Source organism: Hylobates moloch, unplaced genomic scaffold (assembly GCF_009828535.3).
Source record: "Hylobates moloch isolate HMO894 unplaced genomic scaffold, HMol_V3 SCAFFOLD_10, whole genome shotgun sequence".
NCBI classification, from domain to species: domain Eukaryota; kingdom Metazoa; phylum Chordata; class Mammalia; order Primates; family Hylobatidae; genus Hylobates; species Hylobates moloch.
In genome coordinates this window covers 64,950,553-64,973,029 of record NW_026652285.1, presented here as the reverse complement: position 1 = coordinate 64,973,029, position 22,477 = coordinate 64,950,553, and the positions used below count along the sequence as shown (strand labels likewise).

The 22,477-nt window shown below is 38.4% G+C and overlaps 2 protein-coding genes across 3 annotated transcripts in view; one reads left to right on the top strand and one right to left on the bottom strand.

Annotated features, from left to right (window-relative positions):
* The window catches only part of CENPP (centromere protein P), a 294,971-nt gene that overhangs the window by 67,519 nt on the left and 204,975 nt on the right, over positions 1-22,477 (bottom strand). The window lies entirely within an intron of this gene.
* The window catches only part of ECM2 (extracellular matrix protein 2), a 42,428-nt gene continuing 25,809 nt past the window's right edge, over positions 5,859-22,477 (top strand). The window contains exons 1-2 of one of the 2 annotated variants that reach the window (XM_058444751.1): positions 5,859-5,892; positions 20,128-20,446. In XM_058444751.1, the coding sequence (XP_058300734.1) occupies positions 20,155-20,446 (292 nt within the window). In that variant the 5' untranslated portion in view covers positions 5,859-5,892; positions 20,128-20,154. Of the gene's footprint in view, positions 5,893-6,444; positions 6,558-20,127; positions 20,447-22,477 lie in introns of those variants that run through there. The other variant, XM_032164521.2, reaches the window with a different exon arrangement.

The window sequence follows — 22,477 nt, the reverse complement described above, 5'->3', positions numbered from 1 at the left end:
ATAGGGGAAATGCTCCATGATACTGATGTAGGCAATGATTTTTTGAATATAATTCCAAAAGCACAGGCAATAAAAGCAAAAATAGACAAATGGGATTACATCAAATTAAGAAATATCTACACAGCAAAGGAAACGATCAACAGAGTTATGGGACAACCTAAAAAATGGGAGAAAATATTTGCAAACTATATATCTGATAAGGAGATAAAATCCAAAATATATAAGGAACTCAATAGCAAGAAAACAAATAATCCAATCAAGAAAATAGGCAAAGGACTTGAGAATACATCTCCCTTTAAGAAAGGAGCCATTATAGAATACTGTATGGAGGTTCCTCAAAAATTTAAAAAGTAGAACTACCAGATGATCAAACAATCCCACTAATCTCAAAGGAAATAAAATCACAGGCTGGGTGCAGTGGCTCACGCCTATAATCCCAGCACTTTGGGAGGCTGAGGTGTGTGGATCACAAGGTCAGGAGTTTGAGACCAGCCTGGCCAAGATAATGAAACCCCATCTCTATTAAAAATACAAAATTTAGCTGGGTGCGGTGGCAGACGCTTGTAATGCCAGCTACTCATGAGGCTGAGGCAGGAGAATCACTTGAACCTGGGAGGCAGAGGTTGCAGTGAGCCGAGATTGTGCTACTGCACTCTAGCCTGGGTGACAGAGCAAGACTCCGTCTCAAAAAAAACAAAAAAGGAACTAAAATCAGTATGTTGAAGGGACAACTGAACTCCCATGTTTACTGCAGCATTATTCACCAGAGCCAGGATATGGAATCAACCTAAGTGTCCATCAGCGAATGAATAAAGAAAATGTATATATGAAAGGAAGCAAATTCTGTTATGTATGACATGGATGAACCTGGAGGACATTATGCTAAGTGAAATAAGCAAGGCCCAGAAAGACAAATACTGCATGATCTCACTTATATATGGAATCTTAAAAAAAATCTAACTCAAATTAGCCAGGCACAGTGGCAGGCGCCTGTAATCCCAGCTACTCAGGAGGCTGAGGCAGGCGAATCGCTTGAACCAGGGGGGTGGGGGCGGTGGGGGTGTGGGTGAGGGGGGAGGGGGGTGGCAGTGGAGGTTGCAGTAGAATAGTGGTTACCAGAGGCTAGTGACGGGGAAATGGGGAGATATCAGTCAAAGGGTATAATGTTTTAGTTAGACAGGAGGAATAAATGGTAAGTATTTGGGATGATAATTTTTATTTTATTTTATTTTGAGATGGAGTCTCGCTCTGTCACCCAGGCTGGCGTGCAGTGGCGCAATCTTGGCTCACTGCAATCTCCGCCTCCTGGGTTCAAGTGATTGTCCTGCCTCAGCCTTCTGAGTAGCTGGGACTATAGGCACCCGCCACCACACCTGGCTAATTTTGTTTTTTTAGTAGAGACGGGGTTTCGCCATGTTGGCCAGGCTGGTCTCGAACTCCTGACCTTGTGATCCACCCACCTCGGCCTCCCAAAGTGCTGGGATTACAGGCATGAGCCACCACCCCCAGCCAATAAATTTTTTAAAAAAGAAAAAATCCCCAACTTTTGGCTTTCTAAATCTTTTCTCCTTCATATTTGTTTTTTACTTTATTGATATTTTTGCTCTTTAACATTTTTAGCAAACACTTGCAAGGCAAAAGCCTGCTCACAGTTATCTCCTGATCTAGGCCCAGTGATTCCTCATTATATTCTCACTTCATTGATGATTTTCTTTTTGAGACAGAGTCTTGCTCTGTTGCCCAGGCTAGAGTGCAGTGGTGTGATCTCGGTCCCCACAACCTCCGCCTCCCAGGTTCAAGTGATTCTCCTGCCTCAGCCTCCCGAGTAGCTGTGACTACAGGCGCGTGCCAACATGTCCGGCTAATTTTTGTATTTTTAGTAGAGACGGGGTTTCACTATGTTGGCGAGGCTGGTCTTGGACTCCTGACCTTGTGATCTGCCCGCCTCGGCCTCCCAGAGTGCTGGGATTACAGGCATGAGCCACTGCCCCCAGCCTTCATTGATGATTTTAAGATGTTTTTATATTTGATCTCATTTCTTTTTTTTTTTTTTTTTTGAGACAGAGTCTCACTCTGTCACCCAGGCTGGAGTGCAGTGGCACGATCTCAGCTCACTGCAACCTTTGCCTCCTGGGTTCAAGGGATTCTCCTGCCTCAGCCTCCCAAGTAGCTGGGACTACTGGCGCATGCCACCTTGCCTAAGTTTTTTGTATGGTAGAGACAGGGTTTCACCATGTTAGCCAGAATGGTCTCAATCTCCTGACCTAATGATCCGCCAGCTTCGGCCTCCCAAAGTACAGGGATTACAGGCATGAGGCACCGCGCCCGTCTGATCTCAGTTCTTCCTTACTTCAATGGGAAGGTTGGTATCAATCTATCAGTACTGGATATAGAAAACTGAAATTTTAACTGTGCACTTTAAAAATTTATGCCACTTATATGTATTACCCATTCAAAAATGTGAAAACTAAAAAATAAAGTGGCAGGGAAATGGGCATTTTATATATTTCTGGTGAAAGTATACATTATTTACTACAACCTTTTTGGAAAGCAACCTGGAAATGCATACCCAAACTCAAAAAGCCCATTCTATTTGAGGGGGGAAAGGGGAAACAACCCAAATGTCCATCAATAGGGGAATGGTTGAATGAGTTGTGGGATACTTATATATCACTATTCCACTTAAATGTAATATTCCATTGGAAAAGTAAGTTCAGCTAAAGTAAATGAAGCAACTGTCACACTTTAGTATAGCTTAAAAGGCATTTGAACTATGGGCCAAGGGGTCAGTCCTAGAACAAAGTCCATACTACTCCTCCCCTCACTTAGCATCCTCTCCATCTTCCTCCTACCAATCTCCCCACTAACCCTGCTTATCTTCTAGAAATTTAGGTTAAACAAGACCAAGAGCCTTCAAAGCCCTTGGTAAGCAGGCTATACTTAATTTCTGCAAACCCAAGGACTGCAAAACTCTACTCTGCATCAACTGAATGCAAATCAATCACTTTAATTAAGCTGAGCCCTTACTAGATAAATGGGACTCAAACCCATAAAAATTTAGTTAACAGCTAAATACCCTAATCAACTGGCTTCAATCTACTTCTCCCACAGGCAGTGGCAGGGGAAGAGGTCGGGGCCGGGGAAGGCAGGAGAAGCCTGGCAGGATTGAAGCTGCCTCTTTGAATTTGCAATTCAACATGAAAGTCACCTCAGGGCTGGTAAAAAGAGGTTTAGCTTCTGTCCTTAGATTTACAGTCTAATGCTTTACTCAGCCATTTTACCTTGCCCTACTCCACTTATGTTCGCCAACGGTTGACTATTCTCAACTAACCATAAAGATACTGGAACATTGTACCTATTATTCTGTGCGTGGGCAGAGGTTGTAGGCACAGCTTTAAGCCTCCTTATTCGGGCTGAACAAGGTAAAACTAATTTCTGAGTATGGCCCTACTTAAAATTTCCAAAATTTACCTTTATTTGGGTATTAATATCTACAACGTTGTCATATGGTAGACAATTCATCCTTAAAAAAAACCTCAATTTATTGGTACTCTACACCATCAGGGAAAATACTGAAAAGGTGATTTTACTTACAAATATCACCTGAAATAAATGTCCTAGAGTCTAAATCTTCATAGGCAGATGGCCCTGTGGCACGGGTAATGCTCACTCTGCTCATGTTGTTTGGTGACCAATACCACATTCCTGCAGAGTGTTGTCAGAACCACGTTTTGGGACATAATCATGTCTGCAATAATAAAGGGGGTAGGAGAAACCATAATACCAGCATTTTCCATATACTAGTGTGGTTAAAATAGTTTTTGCAAAAGGACTCATGTAACAGTCCATTAAACCATAAAATTTTAGAGCAGGAACCTCAGAAATTATAAAATTTGGTTTTCTGCAACTTTCTCAATCTCATCATGGTAATTACTGGTATTCCTCAGTGCTGTTACTTTAAGAGTTACTTCTTTTTTGGATTGTTTGTATTCTTTTTAAAAGTTATTCTTTTCTGATTATACAAAGCTCAAAACATGACAAAAATATAAAAGAACATAGTAAAAGTCTCCCTATAATTACTGTTAATATTTTGTTGTTTGTTCCTTCCAATTTGTTCTCCAGTAAAATGCTAAATTACATACATCAAAAGAAGGTAAGATCATAATACATGTACAGTTTTGAAAATCTCTTTATTCCTGGTATAGCTTGGACAACTATGCATGGTGGTATTAATGGAGTTACTTCTGTTTCTCCAAATAGCTTTATGGTAAGCCCACATTGTTCTCTATCTATACACAACCGGGTTAACTTTTTTTTTTAATCCATGGTTACAGTACTTCAGAGTACTTCCTTGAAGGCACACTTTTGTACAGAAAGAGGTGTTTCTACAATGGGTTCCTAGAGGTGAAATGCTAGGACAGACAGTATAGCTACTATTCAGCTGTCCTCAAGGAAGAGGAGAGTTTCTGTTTTCCCTACACACTGGCCAACACAGCATATCATCAACATTTTTTTCCCCCAAAAAACAATGTATGTATTTCAAATCAGGCCATGATTTTTGATTAGCAGTGGTCTTCAAGCTTGATTGAGCATTGACATTATTTGGGTAATTTTTCTACCCCCAAAGTTTTGTCAGCAACATCTCACTATGGTAGTAAAAAAATAACCTTCCTGTTTTAATTTACTTTTCTTGATTGTTACTGAGGTTGAGAAATCTTCTTCTTCTGTTTTATTGACCACTGACATTTCCTCTTCTATGAACTGCCTGTTTAATGGTATTTGCTCATTTATACTCATCTTTTTCTTTTCTTTTCTTTTCTTTTTTTTTTTGAGATGTAGTCTCGCTCTGTCACCCAGGCTGGAGTGCAATGGCGCAATCTTGGCTCACTGCAACCTCCGCCTCCTGGGTTCAAGTGATTCTCCTACCTCAGCCTCCTGAGTAGCTGGGACTACAGGCATGTGCCGCCATGCTCGGCTAATTTTCGTACTGTTAGTAGAGACGGGGTTTCACATGTTGGCCAGGCTGATCTCAAACTCCTAACCTCAGGTGATCCACCTGTCTCAGCCTCCCAAAGTGCTGGGATTACAGGTGTGAGCCACTGCACTCAGCCAGTTTTACATTTTTAAAAATAAATATCATTTTCCTTATTTTTAGGAAGTTGAGTGGCTTATGTATTTAGTCCCTTATCTTGATTCAGTCTATCTAGGTCATTTTACAAATCCTGATTCAGTCTAACCACATCATTTAAACAAATATTTAGCTCCTCTTTGCCAAATGATTTAGACCCCTGAAATAACGATATAAGAATTTAAGGTTGGGTGCAGTGGCTCATGCCTGTAATCCCAGCACTTTGGGAGGCCGAGGTGGATGGATCACATGAGGTCAAGAGTTCGAGACCAGCCTGGCCAGCATGGTGAAACCCCATCTCTACTAAAAAAAAATACAAAAATTAATCTGGCGTGGTGGCGGGCGCCTTTAATCCCACCTACTCGGGAAGCTGAGGCAGGAGAATCCCTTGAACCTAGGAGGCGGAGGTTTCAGTGAGCCGAGATCACGACATTGCACTCTAGCCTGGGAAACAGAGCAAAAACTCCATCTCAAAAAAAAAAAAAAAAAAAAGAATTTAAAAAATAGTTCCAAAATTACCTAGTCTAGGACAGGCACTGAGTTAGGACCTTCATTTATGTTATTTCTTTTATTTTCAGAAAAATTTGAAAGGTATCACCCTGGTTTTACAGAAGAGTAAACTTTGGTCAGAAACCTTAAGTAACTTACTCAAGGTCACTCATAAACAGCAGGGTTGCGCTTGGAATCCTTATCTGTCTCTAACTTCTCATTTGCAGATAAAGAAACTGAGGCCAAAGTACACAACTAATTTGCCAGCGTAACAGGTAATTAGGAGCCACACAGCTCCCTTTCACATTTTCTATTATTTCATGGTTAGAAGTTACATAATTTCCACTGACATTAATACATAACCATTTTTTTTGTTGTTGTTGTTTTGTTAATATTGTGTGTGAGATCGAGGTGGGCGGGCAAATGAGTTAAATATTATTAATCCAATTTAAAATAGATTCCAGATATACACAGCCTTTAGCTGACGAGAATATTATCCCTATAATCTGATAAAGCTCAAGTGACATCATGCTGGCTAGTATAAACTTTAACATTTTTAATGCGAATAGTCTATGAAAACCACAGATTTCTTAATAAAGCTCATTTTTATGTTTCCCACTCTGCCTTTTCAGCCTACAAACAAAATGCTCTTCCCCCACACCCACTGCTGTTTTCTACTTTTCTTATGATTAAAAAAAATATTTCCCTTGGTAACCATTTTCCCTGGTTACTTTCTTGGCTGATTTTCTGCACAAAGAACTGAAAGGCATTTATCCCCAAGGGAGGCAGTTATTTTAGATTTTACTAAGAAGTTCAGCAAATACTTTTCAATATTCCCTTCTGTCCTTTCTTTGTTTTTAAAGAAAGCTCTGATTTTGTTTCATTTTCAGCTGGAGACTTAAATGACACCAAGCAAAGCCTACTTAGTTTAGATATCCAGGTAAAAAAGTTTTAAAATTTAAGTTTCTACTTAGCATGTGGAATGGTTTTAATATTTGGGTATTTTATTTCGCAAATATGTTTAACTCTTGAGTAACTTAGCTCGTTACTAATAGATTTTTAAAGTTCAAAGTATGCATTATTCTGTTTGCTTTTTTCACAATGTACTTCCCAAGTATTTCAGACCTTGTATACTTAGTATTAAATTATTTTTATATGTTTAGGTGGAATTATGTGTTCAATAGAAGTATAAATTGGTTTGAAAATATTATTCTTAATTTTTAAGTCCTAAAAGAATACAAATAATTCAAAATATTTTTCATTTTAAATCTGTTGAATGAAGTGAAAAGAGATAATAGACATCTCATGACTTCATGTAAAATTTTAAAATTCTAAATTAATATTTTTAAAGTTTACTTAAGACAACTGGTGAGAAATTTTAAATGAAGAAAAATAGGTTAATTAAGGTTTATATAATATTTAATGTTGGGGTAAACACAGTAAGTGCTAGAAGGAAAAAAATTACTTGATAAAAATGATACTATGATTGGAATCCCAGAAAATTTACCTCTAGGAGGCAAACACTCAGTTACAAAGTTGTTTATGAAAGCAAATATTAAGTGCAAAGCAAAATTCTGTATATCATATCAATGAAAATAATGAAGGCCTAAGCATTAATAGTAAAATTAGTATTGAGAGACCATTTCCTAAAATGTATTTAAACACTGTAGTGAGACTGTTTAGATACTGATTTTGTCAAAATTAAAATAGCTCTGTAAATTTATTTCTGTGCCTATATATTTAGATTTCTGGGTAAGTAAAAGTGAGTCAATTTGGGGGAAAAAAAGAAAGAGAGGTAGTTTCCAGAATGAGGATCCTGGGAGAGGGGGTGTGCTCAGCCTGGCCACAGCTGGCACATTCACTCCTAAGCACTCAATCAGGCAATGCCCCCATAAGTGAGTGCTTTCAGGAGGCCTCAGGACAGCAGGATGCCTGAGACCCTCATGAGAGTTTAACTCTAGAGCCTCGAGGTCTAGGCCTTGACTCCTCACAACAGGATGGAGGGTCTGCACATACAATTGTTAAAGCAAGAAAATTTCAATGTATACATTTCATGCATTGCAGAGCACTTATGATATCCATCGGAGTCCACTTGCCCTGCCACTCAGCAAATTCTAGTTTCACTTTGTCTCTCAGTTCAGGTTTTCATATTGCTTTCCCCTGCTGTTGTTGTTATTCCCTTCCAACATACTACTTTGCTCTCTGAATTGACTTTTATGATTTCAGGTGCCAATCAGCTAATGGATTTGGTCCTTCTTTACATGCTGCATGCTAATTTTTCTAAAACTAAAGTAGATTGCAAAAAGTTGTTAAAAAGGTTGTTGAAATGACCTATGAAATATAGGTCATTTCAATGACCTATAGTAATGGTTTTCAAATGACTGTGGCAATTAATGTATATATATACTGAAGAAAGCTTTGTATGCTGGCATGAAGATACTTTAGAGACTGACATTTGTTGAACAAAGGTGATGTGGCAAGTCAGACTATGAACTAAGTGAAACCTGACTAGAGGAAGATGATTCTGGCAGATGAAGTTATAAAAAGAAGTACTGAGATTCAAGAGGGAAAACTGAGCTGACCTTGTGCCCTCTTCCCCTCTCACCAAATCCCTTGAAATAATACAAGATATATTAAAAACAAATAAATACGCAAATATACAGCTACACTAGGAAACAAAAAGGGGAGCTCCTGGTGGGACAGACACTCTGAGGAGTCCTTCACAGACAAAGAGAAGATGGAAATGAATTTAAAGAGGGAAAATGTACCCTTGAACAGTCATGGGAGAAAACAGAGTGAAGAGAGCTTGTATAGGAAAGAAAGAAGTTTTTAGTTTAAAAGATCCCAAGAAGGATACATTAAACAGCAATAACAACCTATACCAAGGTACATTCCATTCTTTTACCAAGGTAAAACTTTCAAATATCAAAGATATGTTGAAAATTTGAAAAAAATTTCTATAGAAAGAAAAAAAAATTTCTTACAAAGAGATGAGAATCAGATTCAAGTCAAATTTCTCATCAGCAACACTAAATATAAGAAATAATGGACAAATATCTATAAGGTATTAAAGAAAAATGATTAGAATGATTTTGAAACCGTAATTCTGTTTCCAATTAAACAACGATATTTTCAGATCTTTAATAAGAGCACAAAATTTTACAACTTACAACATTCTCTGAGAAAAAGAGGATATATTTCTGCAAGAAATAAAAGGAATCTGAGGGAGCTTCTCCTTCTGATAATGGCAGACAAGTCAAGTCAGATCATTAGACCTGCTGAGAATAACCAGAAAGGGTGAGAAAAACAACAGGGCCAATATTTGGGATAGGACTGAAACCCAGAGAGGTTTAGAACAGTTTTTCTTCTAGAAGCATCTGGATTCCAGAAGAGGTGGTTGAGAAGATTAGTAGAGCTTTAAAACAGCCTCAGGAAGACCGAGAGAAGCAAACAAACAAACAAAATGGAGGCAAGCAAGCAGTGGGGGGTGGTAGGAGAAGTGAAGTGGACCCAAAGCATATATATATATATATATATTTTTGAGACGGAGTCTCACTCTATTGCCCAGGCTGGAGTGCAGTGGTGTGATCTCGGCTCACTGCAACCTCCACCTCCCGGGTTCAAGTGATTCTCCTGCTTCAGCCTCTTGAGTATCTGGGACTACAGGCGCATGCCACCACACCCAGCTAATTTTTTTTGTATTTTTAATAGAGACGGGGTTTCACCATATTGGCCAGGCTGTTCTCGAACTCCTGACCTTGTGATCTGCCCACCTTGGCCTCCCAAAGTGCTGTGATTACAGACGTGAGCCACCGCACCCAGCCCAAAGCATAATTATTAATTGGATATGGTGAAGCCCAGCTTCAAATCACTCAATATTCTATTTATAAGGTACTTAACCCTATGCCTGAAACAGATGCAAATCCTCAAGTATTTTCATATCCAATATCTGGCACTCCATCAAAGGTCATCAGGTATATGAAGAGACAAAACATGGCTAAAAACCTAAAGAAATAAGAGACAACTGAAATAGACACATAGAGGATCCAGAAAACCTAGTCTTCAGACACAGACTTTAAAACAAATATTTTTAATATGTTTAAAAAAATAAAAGATGAGATTAAAATTTTTAACAAAGAATTGGAAACAAAAAGAACATACTGAAAACTTGAAAACTAGAAAATACAATAAAAGAACAAGGAAGTCAATGGATAGATTTAATAGCAGATAAATCACAGATGAAGAGAGTATCAATGAACTGGAAGATCAGTTCAGAAAATAACCAGGATGAATCATTGAAGTGATAGACAAACAAAAAATACAAATGAGGGGAAAGTGACATTAAAGACACAATGAGAAAGCTAATATGCAAGTACCTGTAGTTACAGAAAGAATGAAAAAAGGGAAAAGAGAATGTACTATTTGTATAGTTAAGGGCTGAGAAGTTTCCAAATGTGATGAACAACATCAGGCCACAAATTCAAGAAGTGCCAAATAGGATAAAAACAAGAAAATTATATCTTGGTACACAGAGTGAAACAGCTGAAAACCAAAGACAATGAGAACATCTGAAAAACAGCGAGAGAAAAAAAATTACTTTTAAAGACGAAAAAATTAGATTGAGAGATGATTTCTCAAAACAAACAATGGAAAAAAGAAGACACAGAAATTGTATCTTTGAGCCGGGTGTGGTAGTTCACGCCTGTAGTCCCAGCCACTTGAAAGGTTGAGCCAGGTGGATCGCTTTAGCCTAGGGAGTTCAAGGCCAGCCCAGGCAACATAGTGAGACCTCATCTCAAAAAAAAAAAAAAAAAAATTAAAATTAAAATTAAATAAAAAAAGAAAAAGTAGGTGGGAAGAAGGCAACAATAAAATACTGGAAGCTAGGAAGCAAATGAAAGTGTGGGGGGAAAAAAATCAACTGTATCTTCAAAACGCTGAAAGAAAACACTTGTCAACCCCAGAATGTATATCTAACAAATACATCCTTTCAGGTAAACAAAAAGAACTGATCAACACATCTGCACAAAAGGAATTACTAGAAGGTGTTCTTCAGTCAAGAAGAAAATAATCCTAATAGAAGAATGGAGATATAGGAAGGAACGAAGGAAAATAAAATGATAAATATTTAGGTAAATCTAAACAAGTGGTTCTCAACTGAGGGGCAGGTTACATTTGGTAATGCCTGGAAACATTTTTGGTTGTCACAACTAGGAGGAAGGTACTAATGGCATCTAGTGAGTAGAGGCCATGGATTGCTGATAAATAGCCTATAACATACAGGGCATCTCTCCACAAAAAAAGAATTATCTGGCGCAAAACGTTAATAGTGATGAGGATGAAAAATCTGATTTAAATAAACTTTGACAAAATAAAAATAATCTTTTGAGGGTTTGAAAATACATATATAATTAAAACACAGAACTGAAACAGAATATATACTGGGATAGGGTAAATGGAGTTGAAGTTCATCCTGGTTCTTGTATTGTCCAGGAAGAGATAAAGGTACTAATTTATATTAAGACTTTGATAAGTCAAGGATGTATGTGGTAATCTCTACAAAGAAGAGAATGGTAAAAAGTGTATAATTACTAATGAAATCATAAAATCATAAAAACCAAGCAACCAATTAAAAAGAAAGAAAACAGAAAAAGGAACATAGAACATGTAGGACAAATAAAAAGCAAATAGAAAGTATATTTCAACTCAAACATATTAAATTTTACATTAAATATAAACAGCCTAAATGTTCCAATTTAAAGACAAAATTTGTTAAACTGCATTAAAAAACTCCACAATATGCCACTAATATGAAGTATACTGAAAATATAAAAATATAGAAAGGCAGACATTAACCAAAAGAAAGCAACTACATGCAAGAGCAGAAAACCAAAGACCACATGTTCTCCCTTATAAGTAGGAGCTAAACATTGGGTACTCATGGAAATAAAGATGGCAACAATAGACACGGGAGGAAGGCAGGGAGAAGAACAAGGATTGAAAAACTGTTGGGTACTATGCTCAGTACCTGGGTGATGGGATCATTCATATCCCAAACTTCAGTACCACACAATATACTCAGTTAACAAACCTGCATACAACCCTCCTGAATCTAAAAAGTCAAAGAAGAAAAAAAATGCAACTACATTAATATTAGACAAAGTAGATCTTACAGCAAAAGCACTCCCAGAGACACTGAAAGTATCTACCTAACGATAAATGCACCAGAAAGATATAACGACTAAATTTGTACATACCTACAATCATTAGGACAAACAAGGCAAATTCTTAAGACAATTTGGACAAATAGGTTAATAGTATTAAAGTCTTTAAAATCCTTATTGATATTCTGTCTACTAATTAAAAAATATTAATTACTTTTTATTGGCATAAAATGACTACTAATTTTTTTAACAGACTTTTTTCAGAGCAGTTTCAGATTCAGAGCAACCTGAGTGGAAAGTACAGAGTTCTCATATGTGTTTTTCCCCCACTATCAAAATCTCACACCATGGCCGGGCGCGGTGGCTCACACTTGTAATCCCAGCACTTTGGGAGGCCGAGGCAGGTGGATCACGAGGTCAGGAGATTGAGACCACGGTGAAACCCTGTCTCTACTAAAAATACAAAAAATTAGCCGGGCGTGGTGGCGGGCGCCTGTAGTCCCAGCTACTTGGAGAGGCTGAGGCAGGAGAATGGCGTGACTCTGGGAGGTGGAGCTTGCAGTGAGCCGAGATCGCGCCACTGCACTCCAGCCTGGGTGCTTGGGTGACACAGCGAGACTCCGTCTCAAAAAAAAAAAAAAATCTCACACCATGGATAAATCTATGCTGACATATCATTATCACCCAATGTCCATAGTTAACATTAGGGTTCACTCTTGTTACTCTGTATTCTTGGGTTTTGACAAATTTTTAATGACATGTACCCACCTTTATAGTACTGTCGTCCCTTGGTATCCTTGGGGGACTGGTTCCAGGATCCCTCAAGGACACCAAAATCTGGGGCTGCTCAAGTTCCTTATATAAAACGGTGTAGTATTTGCATATAATACACACATATCCTCCTGTATACTTTAAATAATCTCTAGATTACTTACACCTAATACACTGTATAGGCTATGTAAGTAGTTGTTATACTGTATCATTTAGGGGACAATGACAAGAAAAAAAAAGCCTGCATATGTTCAGCACAAATGCTACATAGGCCAAACTACATTTTTCGCTCATGGTTGGTTGAATCCACAGATGCAGGACCTGTAATATAAAGGGCTGACTATACTGTATCAGAAGAGTTTCACTGCCCTAAGAATCCTCTGTGTTCCACCTATTCATCCCTCCCCACCCCAAATCCACTATTCTTTTACAGCTTGCATAGTTTTGCCCTTTCTAGAATGTCATAGAGTTGAAATCATACATATGCCATCTCAGGTTGGCTTATTTCATTTAGTTATATATTATATGCATTTAAGGTTCCTCCATGTTTTTTCATGGCTTGATGGCTCATTTCTTTTTGGTGTTGAATAATATTCCATTGTCTGAATATACCATAGTTTTTTTTCCAGTCACCTATTGAAGAACATGTTGGTTGCTTCTAAGTTTTGGCAATTATGAATAAAGCTGCTATACATATCTGTGTGCAGGTTTTTGTGTGGACACAGATTTTCATCTTATTTGGGTAAATACCAAGGGGCACGATTGCTGGGTTGTATGGCAAGAGTATGTTAAGTTTTATAAGAACTGCCAAAGTGTCTTCCAAAGTGGCTGTACCATTTTGCATTCCCACCAGCACTGAATGAGACTTACAGTTGCTCCACACACTCATCAGCACTGGGTGTTGTCAGTGTTTTGGGTTTTAGACATTTAATAGGTATGTAGAGGCATCTCATTTTAATTTGTAATCTGTCTGCTATTTTTGAAACCAATATTTGGGATTGAAGTGTTGAAATTTTGGAAGATAATTGTGGATTTGTCTATTTCTTTTTGCAGTTTTTGAAAACAAGTTCACCAATTATTTTTGGTAATGTCTAATCTGCTATTCATCCCTTGTCACGTATTTTTCTCTCACATTGTAGTTTTCATCTTTAAAAGTTTGCTTTGGGTTTTTAAAAAATATCTTCTATGTTTCTACATTACATGGTTAATCTTTCCTCTAACTTCTTGAACATATAGAATATAGGTAAAATGATCTTTAAACACCTACTTAATTAGTATATCAGCACTGTCATTTCTGAATTGGTTTCAATAAACTGATTTTTCCCATTATGGGTCAACTTTTCCTGTTTATGTACCTGGTAAATTTACATTGGATCCTAAAACATTTGTTGGGTTCTCTGAGACACTGTCAAGTTATTGTACACCGTTTAATTCTTTCAGAAAGGCTTGCTTTTAAGCTTTATTAAATGGGATCACAGCAGCCTTTAGCCTAGGGCTAATTATTTTCCTCTACTGAGCTAATGCTCTTCTGAGTACTCTACCAGATGCCCTGTGAATTGTAAGGTTTTCCACTCTGACTGGTGGAACACAAACTCTTCCTGGTCTTTTTTAAGCTCCAGAGACCTGTTTTTTTTCCCCCCCCCTTTGTCCTTTAGGTTAGTTATTTTCCCAGTCTCAAGTATTAATAGTTTACTTACGTACATGTGCTATCCAGTACTCAGTGGAAGACTTCACATCTCTGGAAGGGTTTCTCTGGGTTAGCTCTCACCTCTCTGTACTCTGCCCTACGAACACTAGTCTCTTTGGGGTCCTCAGATTTCCAGCTGTATCTTTTCAACTCATGGAGACTGCTGGACTCTGCCTGTGTTCCCCTCCCTGCAACTCCCTGAAGGGAGTAAGCAGGTCAATCACAGGTCTCTCCGGGCATTTGATTTGCATCCCCTTTCAGGGATCACTGGCCTGGACTGCTCTTTGTTTAATGTTTGGAAAATGCTTCATATATATTGTTCTATTTTTAAGTTGTTTTAGGTGGGAAGGTATACGTGGTCCCTATTACTCCATGTTGGCTGGGAGTCAGATTTGGTAAGTTTTGTCATAATACTGGTGTAATGGCTGAATGATTCTCTAGGAAGCGACCATGATGTAACTTCACAGACTCTCCAAAAGTCTGAAGTTACATGATGGTCGCTTCCTAGAGTATCATTCCACTTCATGGAGCCACTCTGGTTACTAGTTTTCAAACTAGTAGGAATGTTGTTATGGCAATACAGGGAAGGTGATCTCCACAAAACCATGCTCATTTTCTTGGCCTTCAGGTGATATACTGTATGCAGAATGTCAAAAATAGGTCAGTTAGTGACATTTGTACCTAGGCCAAGGACCCAGGATGGCAGCCATGTTTGCTACTACCATTATAGGTTTCTACTAAGAAACAATCACAATATTTGCCAAGACTTAGCACTGATCACCCTGCATTTCCTAAACATTTGGGTGGTAGACACTGTGGCTTGAAGAAGGCATGCATTACCCTGAGCTCATGCTCATGGTTTTCAGTTTAGATACCCTTGGAATTTCCCATAGCTTGTTTTAGGTTGTGAAGCAGACTTCTAAGAATCTGGATATCAACAAATTACAGTCATATGTCGCTTAGCGACAAGGATACATTCTGAGAAATGTGATGTTAGATGATTTTGTTGTCGTACATCATAAAGTGTACTTACACGAACCTAGATGGGACAACCTACTATACACCTAGGCTATATGGTAGAGCCTATTGCTCCTAGGCTACAAACCTGTACAGCCCATAACTACTGAAAACTGTAAGCAACTGCAACAGAATGGTATTTGTGTATCTAAACATATCTAAAGCCAGGTGTGGGGGCTCATGCCTGTAATCCTAGCACTTTGTGAGGCTGAGGTGGGTGAATCACTTGAGCTCAGGAGTTTGAGACCTGCTTGGGCAACATAGTGAAATCCTGTCTCTACAAAAAAATTTAAAAATCAGCTGGGCATGGTGGCATGCGCCTGTAGTTCCCAGCTCCTCAGGAGGCTGAGGTGTGAGACTGGCTTGAGCCCAGGAAGTGGAGGTTGCAGTGAGCTGCGATGGTGCCACTGCACTCCAGCCTGGGTGGCAGAGCCAGACCCTGTCTCTAAATAAACAAAAAATAAACATATCTAAATATAGGAAAGGTATGGTAAGAATATGGTCTAAAAGAATTTAAAAAATGGTACACTATATAGGGTACTTACCATGAATGGCACTTGGAGGACTGGAAGTCACTCCAGTGAGTCAGTGAGTGAGTATGAAGGCCTAGGACATTACTATACACTACTGTAGATTTTATAAACACTGTACACTAAGACTCTACTAAATTTATAAAAAAGTTTTATTTCTTCAATAATAAATTAGCCTTAGCTTATTATAATTTAACTTTATATACTTTTTATTTTTAAAAAAACTTTGACTCTTCTGTAATAGCATTCCTCTCTTTTTTTTCTTTGTCTAAAGGCTTCTTGATTTTTTTAATCGTTTCAGAAAACTTTTCATTTCATTCATCTTTTCTATAGTTTTTTTGGTTTCTGTTCTGATCTTTATCATTTCTTTTTTTCCACTAATTTTGGGTTTGGTTTGCTCTTGCTTTTCTAGTTCTTTACAATGCATTATTAGGTTGTTTATATGAAGTTAGTTTCTACTTGTTGATGTAGGTGTTTATTGCTGTAAACTTCCCTCTTAGTACTGCTTTTGCTGTATCCCATAGGTTTTTTTTTTTTTTTTTTTTTTTTTGAGAAGGAGTCTCGCTCTTTCACCCAGGCTGGAGTGCAGTGGCGCGATCTCGGCTCACTGCAGGCTCCGTCCCCCGGGGTTCACGCCATTCTCCTGCCTCAGCCTCCCGCGTAGCTGGGACTACAGGCGCCCACCACCTCGCCCGGCTAATTTTTTGTATTTTTAGTAGAGACGGGGTTTCACCGTGTTAGCCAGAATGGTCTCGATCTCCTGACCTCGTCCCCGCCTCGGCCTCCCAAAGTGCTGGTATCCCATAGGTTTTGGTGTGCTGTGTTTTCATCTTCATTTGTTCCAAGAATTAAAAAAAATTCTTCTTAATAACACTTGGCTTAAAACACAAATACATTGTACAGTTGTACAAAAATATGTTCTTTCTTTATAGCATAATTTTAGAAGCTTTTTTCTATTTTTATAACTTTTCAAACATTTTTGTTAAAAACTGAGACAAACATGCATTAGTCTAGGCCTGCATCGGGTCTGAATCATCAATATTACTGTCTTCCACCTCTACATCATGTCCCACTGGAAGGTCTTCATGGGTAATAACACTCATGATAAGAATGCCTTCTTCTGAAATACCTCCTGAAGGAACCACCTCAGGCTGTTGCACAGTTAACGCTTTTTTTTTTAAATAGGTAGAAGGCATGTACTCTAAAACAATGATAAAAACTATAGTAAATACGTAAACCAGTAATATAGTTGTATATTAAAGTATTATGTACTGTACATAATTGTATGTGTTTTTTTTTTTGTTTTTGGAGACGGAATCTCTGCACTCCGGGCATGGTGGTGCATGCCTGTAGTCCTAGCTACTCAGTGCAACCTCTGCCTCCCGGGTTTAAGCGATTCTTCTGTCTCAGCCCCCCGAGTTGCTGGGATTACAGGCGTGCACCACTACACCCAGCTAATTTTATATTTTCAGTAGAGATAGGGTTTCACCATGTTGGGCAGGCTGGTCTCAAACTCCTGACCTCAGGTGATCCACCCACCTTGGCCTCCCAAAGTGCTGGGATTATAGGCTTGAGCCACCATGCCCAGCCTGTGCTGTATTTTTATACAACTAGCAGTGCAGTAGGTTTGTTTATAACAGCATCACCACAAACATGTGAGTAATGTGTTATGCTATGATGCTGTGACATCTCTAGGCAATAAGAGATTTTCAGCTCCATTATAATCTTAGGGGACCATCATGGTATATGCAATCTGTCACTGACAAAAAAGTCATTAAGTGGTGCATGACTGTACTTTCTTTGGTCAAATGGTCAGACAGAAAGATTGAGTCAAATGCTTGCAGGGTCTCTCAAGTTTTTTTTTTTTTTTTTTTTTTTTGAGACAGAGTCTCACTCTGTTACCCAGGCTGGAGTACAGTACTGCAATCATTGCTCACTGCAACCTTGAACTTCTGGGCTCAAGTGAGCCTCCTGCCTCAGCCTCCTGAGTAGCTAAGACTACAGACATGCACCACCATGCCCAGCTAATTTTTTATGTTTTAGTTGAGACAAGGTCTTGCTATGTTCCTTACTCTGGTCTTAAACTCCTGGCCTCAAGCAATCCTCCCACCTTGGTTTTGGCCTCCTATAGGGCTGGGATTACAGGCATGAGCCACAGTGCCTGGCCTCTCAGGTATTTTCTAAGGTTCCAACAAGATGACTGGGTTAGCAGTCTATGGCCACTTCTTATCCCTTAATCTTTCAATGTCTCTCCTTTGCAGTTTAGGGTATTAATCTCTGTATGTAACATCACCTTGAATGTTTTACCATTCCTTCCTATCATAGATTTGTTCTGGTTGGTGAAGTAGACCAAGGTATGCCTGTGAGAATTGAAATAAATTTCATCACTGAGCAAGTTAATTACTTAAACCTTCTAGAATCACCAAATACTTTAAATTCCCATTAAAAAGATAACAGTGGCAAATCTGTTGTGATCTGTGTTCTTATGATCCCTGGGTTTTAGTTTCTCCTCCATACTGGCTGTGTAAAGAAGGCTTTTCATCTCAGGGAACACTGACAGTGAGTGGACCTGAGGAGGGAGCAGGAGGAAAGCTGCAAGGGGTATAGGGGTGTGTGTGTGTGTGTGTGTGTGTGTGTGTGTGTGTATGTATGTGTGTGTCTCTCAGCTGTAGAATTCTGAGAGGCAGTCAAAACTGCCAACCTTCCTTTGTAGGACTAACTTTAGGCTGAGAGGGATTGGCTGAGTGAATCCTTTGATGACAGCTGCTGCAACACCTTGGTGGAGGTTTCTCTTGTCCCTGGCCACCAGACTTCACAGGGATTGCGCCAGTCTGTCTGACCATAATGCTACTACTGTACCAAGAGTGCCTAAATATTCATTTCTTAAATGTTTTTCAGCTTTACCATGTGCAAGCCCTATATTAACCCTGAGACCAGCTAATTAAAGAGTTACTCTTCCTGACTCTTACCTCCTTATAACTGATGCTATTGACTGTTATTTTTATATGGTACCATCACGCCCTTCCCCCCAGACAATTATAAAGCTAGAGAATAAAAGCACAAAACAGAAAACGGCTGGGAAAATGGGTTGTGGATTACATCAGTCACAGAACGTCTTAGCAAACAGGTGGAGAGAAATCTCCCAAGTAATCTTTGAAAACCTGCAGAACAGTAGGGCCCAGAGAGGGGGCCATGTCTGATCCACCACCTTTACTGGTAATGAGAGTTTCCCTGGAACATATCCATGCTGATTTGTTTACATATTGTTGTTGGGAAGAAGGCTTATGGAGTGCCTGCATAAACTGGCCATAAAAATATGGGACAATAAGTTGTGGAAAGCCACAAGAGGCCTCTGAGGAGGAAAGCCTTCTTATCGCCATTATGTTCCCATGCTCTGCGTGCAACCTGCTCTCTTATCTATAAACACTGTGCTCAAGGAGAAAGACACTCCTCTGAAACACTGAAATGTGGACAGACGTACAGGCTCCTAGTTAAGCCCGCTCCTACTAGCTACTCTCCAATAAGTTAAAGATATGCTGTTTAAGCACAAAGGAGATTCATTTAAACCGATATTGCTATAGATTACGCCTATGACATACTGCCTCCCTTTCACTGTTTCGCCCTAAACATCTGCTTCTTAGATCTACGTGACTGTACTCAATAAATCATGTGGAGACCAGAACTCTGGGCCTTGTGCAGCCTCCATTTTGCAACTGGCCCCCCGGCTCCCATCTTTATGAACTCTTAACCTGTCTCTTCTCTTCCTTTGTCGCCACTGGGCTTTGGGTACCCTATGGGTGGTGTTGAGGCTGGTCCCCAACATATTGTCTGTGGCTGCTTTCATGCTACAATGACAGAGCTGAATAGTTATGACAGAGAAGGTGTAGCCTATGATGCCTCAAATATTTACTATCCGGCCCTTTATAGAAAAAGGTTTCTAATTCCTGGTCTAAAGATAAAGGTAAGATACAAAAAAGTTATCGCCAGGAATGGTGACTCATGCTGTAATCCCAGCACTTTGGGAGGCCAATGCAGGAGGACTGCTTGAGCCCAGGAGTTCAAGGCTGCAGTGAGTCATGACTGAACCACTGCACTCCAGCCTGGGCGATGGAGCAAGACCCCATCTCTATTTAAAAAAAAAAAAAAAAAAAAAAAGTTTTTTGATTCCGATAGAAGAATTCCAAATTATGATTTGGCAATAATACTACAGCATATAGTCCATATATCATAAGTGTAATTTCTCAAAGACTTGCCTACTGAGGCATACAAGCAAATATATAACCCAATTTTCAGAGGTAAAAATTTAGTCACCACTAACTTTGAAATATTGTTTCATTCTAGAAACTGGCTGGTGGAAAAAAATCAAACATGAAGATTGCAGTTTTGTTTTGTTTTTTTCTGCTTATCATTTTTCAAACTGACTTTGGACAAAATGAAGAAATTCCTAGGAAGCAAAGGAGGAAGATCTACCACAGAAGGTTGAGGAAAAGTTCAACCTCACACAAGCACAGATCAAACAGACAGCTTGGAATTCCACAAAGAACAGTTTTTACACCAGTAGCAAGATTCCCTATTGTTAACTTTGATTATAGCATGGAGGAAAAGTTTGAATCCTTTTCAAGTTTTCCTGGAGTAGAATCAAGTTATAATGTGTTACCAGGTAAGAGAACACTATGAAAGAGAGACAGAAAGAGGGAGGAGGGTGAGAGATGGTATGGGGAAAGAGGAGAAAGGGAGAGAGGGAGAACATCTCCATGAAGATAATTTTCTGAAGAAAAACCCAGATTATTATATTACTTTTTGGTTTAATCTACAAACATACATTTTAAAATAATTTAAAAAATAGGGCCATGTGCAGTGGCTCACACCTGTAATCCCAGCACTTTGGGAGGCCAAGGTGGGCAGATCACGCGGTCAGGAGTTTACGACCAGCCTGGCCAACATGTTGAAAAAACCCCGTCTCTACTAAAAATACAAAATATTAGCCAGGTATGGTGGTATGTGCCTGTGATCCCAGCTACTCGGGAGGCTGAGGCAGGAGAATTGCTCGAACCTGGGAGGTGGAGGTTGCAGTGAGCAGAGATCACGCCACTGCACTCCAGCCTGGGCGACAGAGCAAGACTCCATCTTGAGATTAAAAACAAAACAAAACAAAACAAAACAAAACAAAACAAACCCCAAAAAACCCAAAAACAACTTAAGGAACATATTTATAATTATTAGGCAAAAATTACTTATCCTACCACTATATTTACAAAATCATAGTTATCATTGTGGTTTCTTTCCAGTATGTTTACTATGCATATATTTTAAATAGTTGTAATCCTAACATAGATAATATACATAAACATTTATAAACTACCTTTCCATTTATAACAATAGATCATCTAGAATACAGAATAAATTATTCAGATGATTCTGTGAACATATGGCTATTACATATTTTCAACCAAAAATTTTCAACCACAAATAGAATTAAAGCCACTGAATTAATTTTATATAGGTTAAACCACTGACTTTTTAAAGATTTAAAAGACTAAAAATTCTGCCAAAGATTTCAATTAGGCATTTTTAAAAACTAGTATTAAATGGTTTACATTTTTCCAAATTTGGAAGGAAAAAGTATATTATAGACATATTACCATTAAATAAAACTTTCAAAAGAATAACAGAAAATATCACCATATAATGTTGTGTGGCCAGTATTTCATATATTGTCTCAATACAGCCAAATGCTTCTTCATTAAGTATTTCCATGAATTTAACAGAAATCATATACAATTATCCTGAAAATAGGCAATTTAGGCCACACTTACAACATGATTGGGAAAAGAAAGGAAGAGAAATCAACTTAAAAAAATTGTAATAATAATGTACTCATAACTGCTAAAGAATGATGGGGTCAATTTTTTTAAAGTGGAAAGATAGCTAAGCTATAATAATGGAAAACGAAAAGGCCGAAAAAGAAGTATTCATAATGTGATCGCAAACTTGTTTAAAAAAATGTTTTTATATGTACTAAATGGTGGTATGCATAAAAATACAGAAGATATATACTATTTCCAAATTGTCCGAAAATATTTTCCAGTGATCTTACAGTACTTTTTAATTGTATCCTCACACATAACACAAAATTTACCATTTTATCCATTTTAAAGTGTACAATTCAATAGCATTTAGTACATTCACAATATTGTGCAACCATCACCACTATCTTGTTTCTGCACATTTTCGTCCCACCAAGAGGAAACTCTGTAACTAAACTCCTCATTTTCTCCCCACTTCCAGCCCTTGGCAACCACTAATCTGTTCTCTGTCTCTATGAATTTGCCTATTCTGGAAATTTCATGTAAATGGAATCACATAATATGTGGCCTTGTGTATCTGACATCTTTACTTAATATAATGTTTTTAAAGTTCATCTGTGATTAGCCTGTATCAGAACTTCATTCCTTTTTATGGCTGAATAATATTCCATTGTACGGCTATACCATATTTGTTTATCCATATTGTTTACCAGTTGATGAACATCTGGGCTATTTCCAGCTTTTGGCTATCATGAATAACACAGCTATGAACATTAATATAAGTTTTCTTTCAACACCTGTTTTCAATTCTTTTGGGTATATACTTAGGAGGGGAACTGTTGGGCCATTTGGTAATTCTATATTTAATTTATTGATGAACTGCC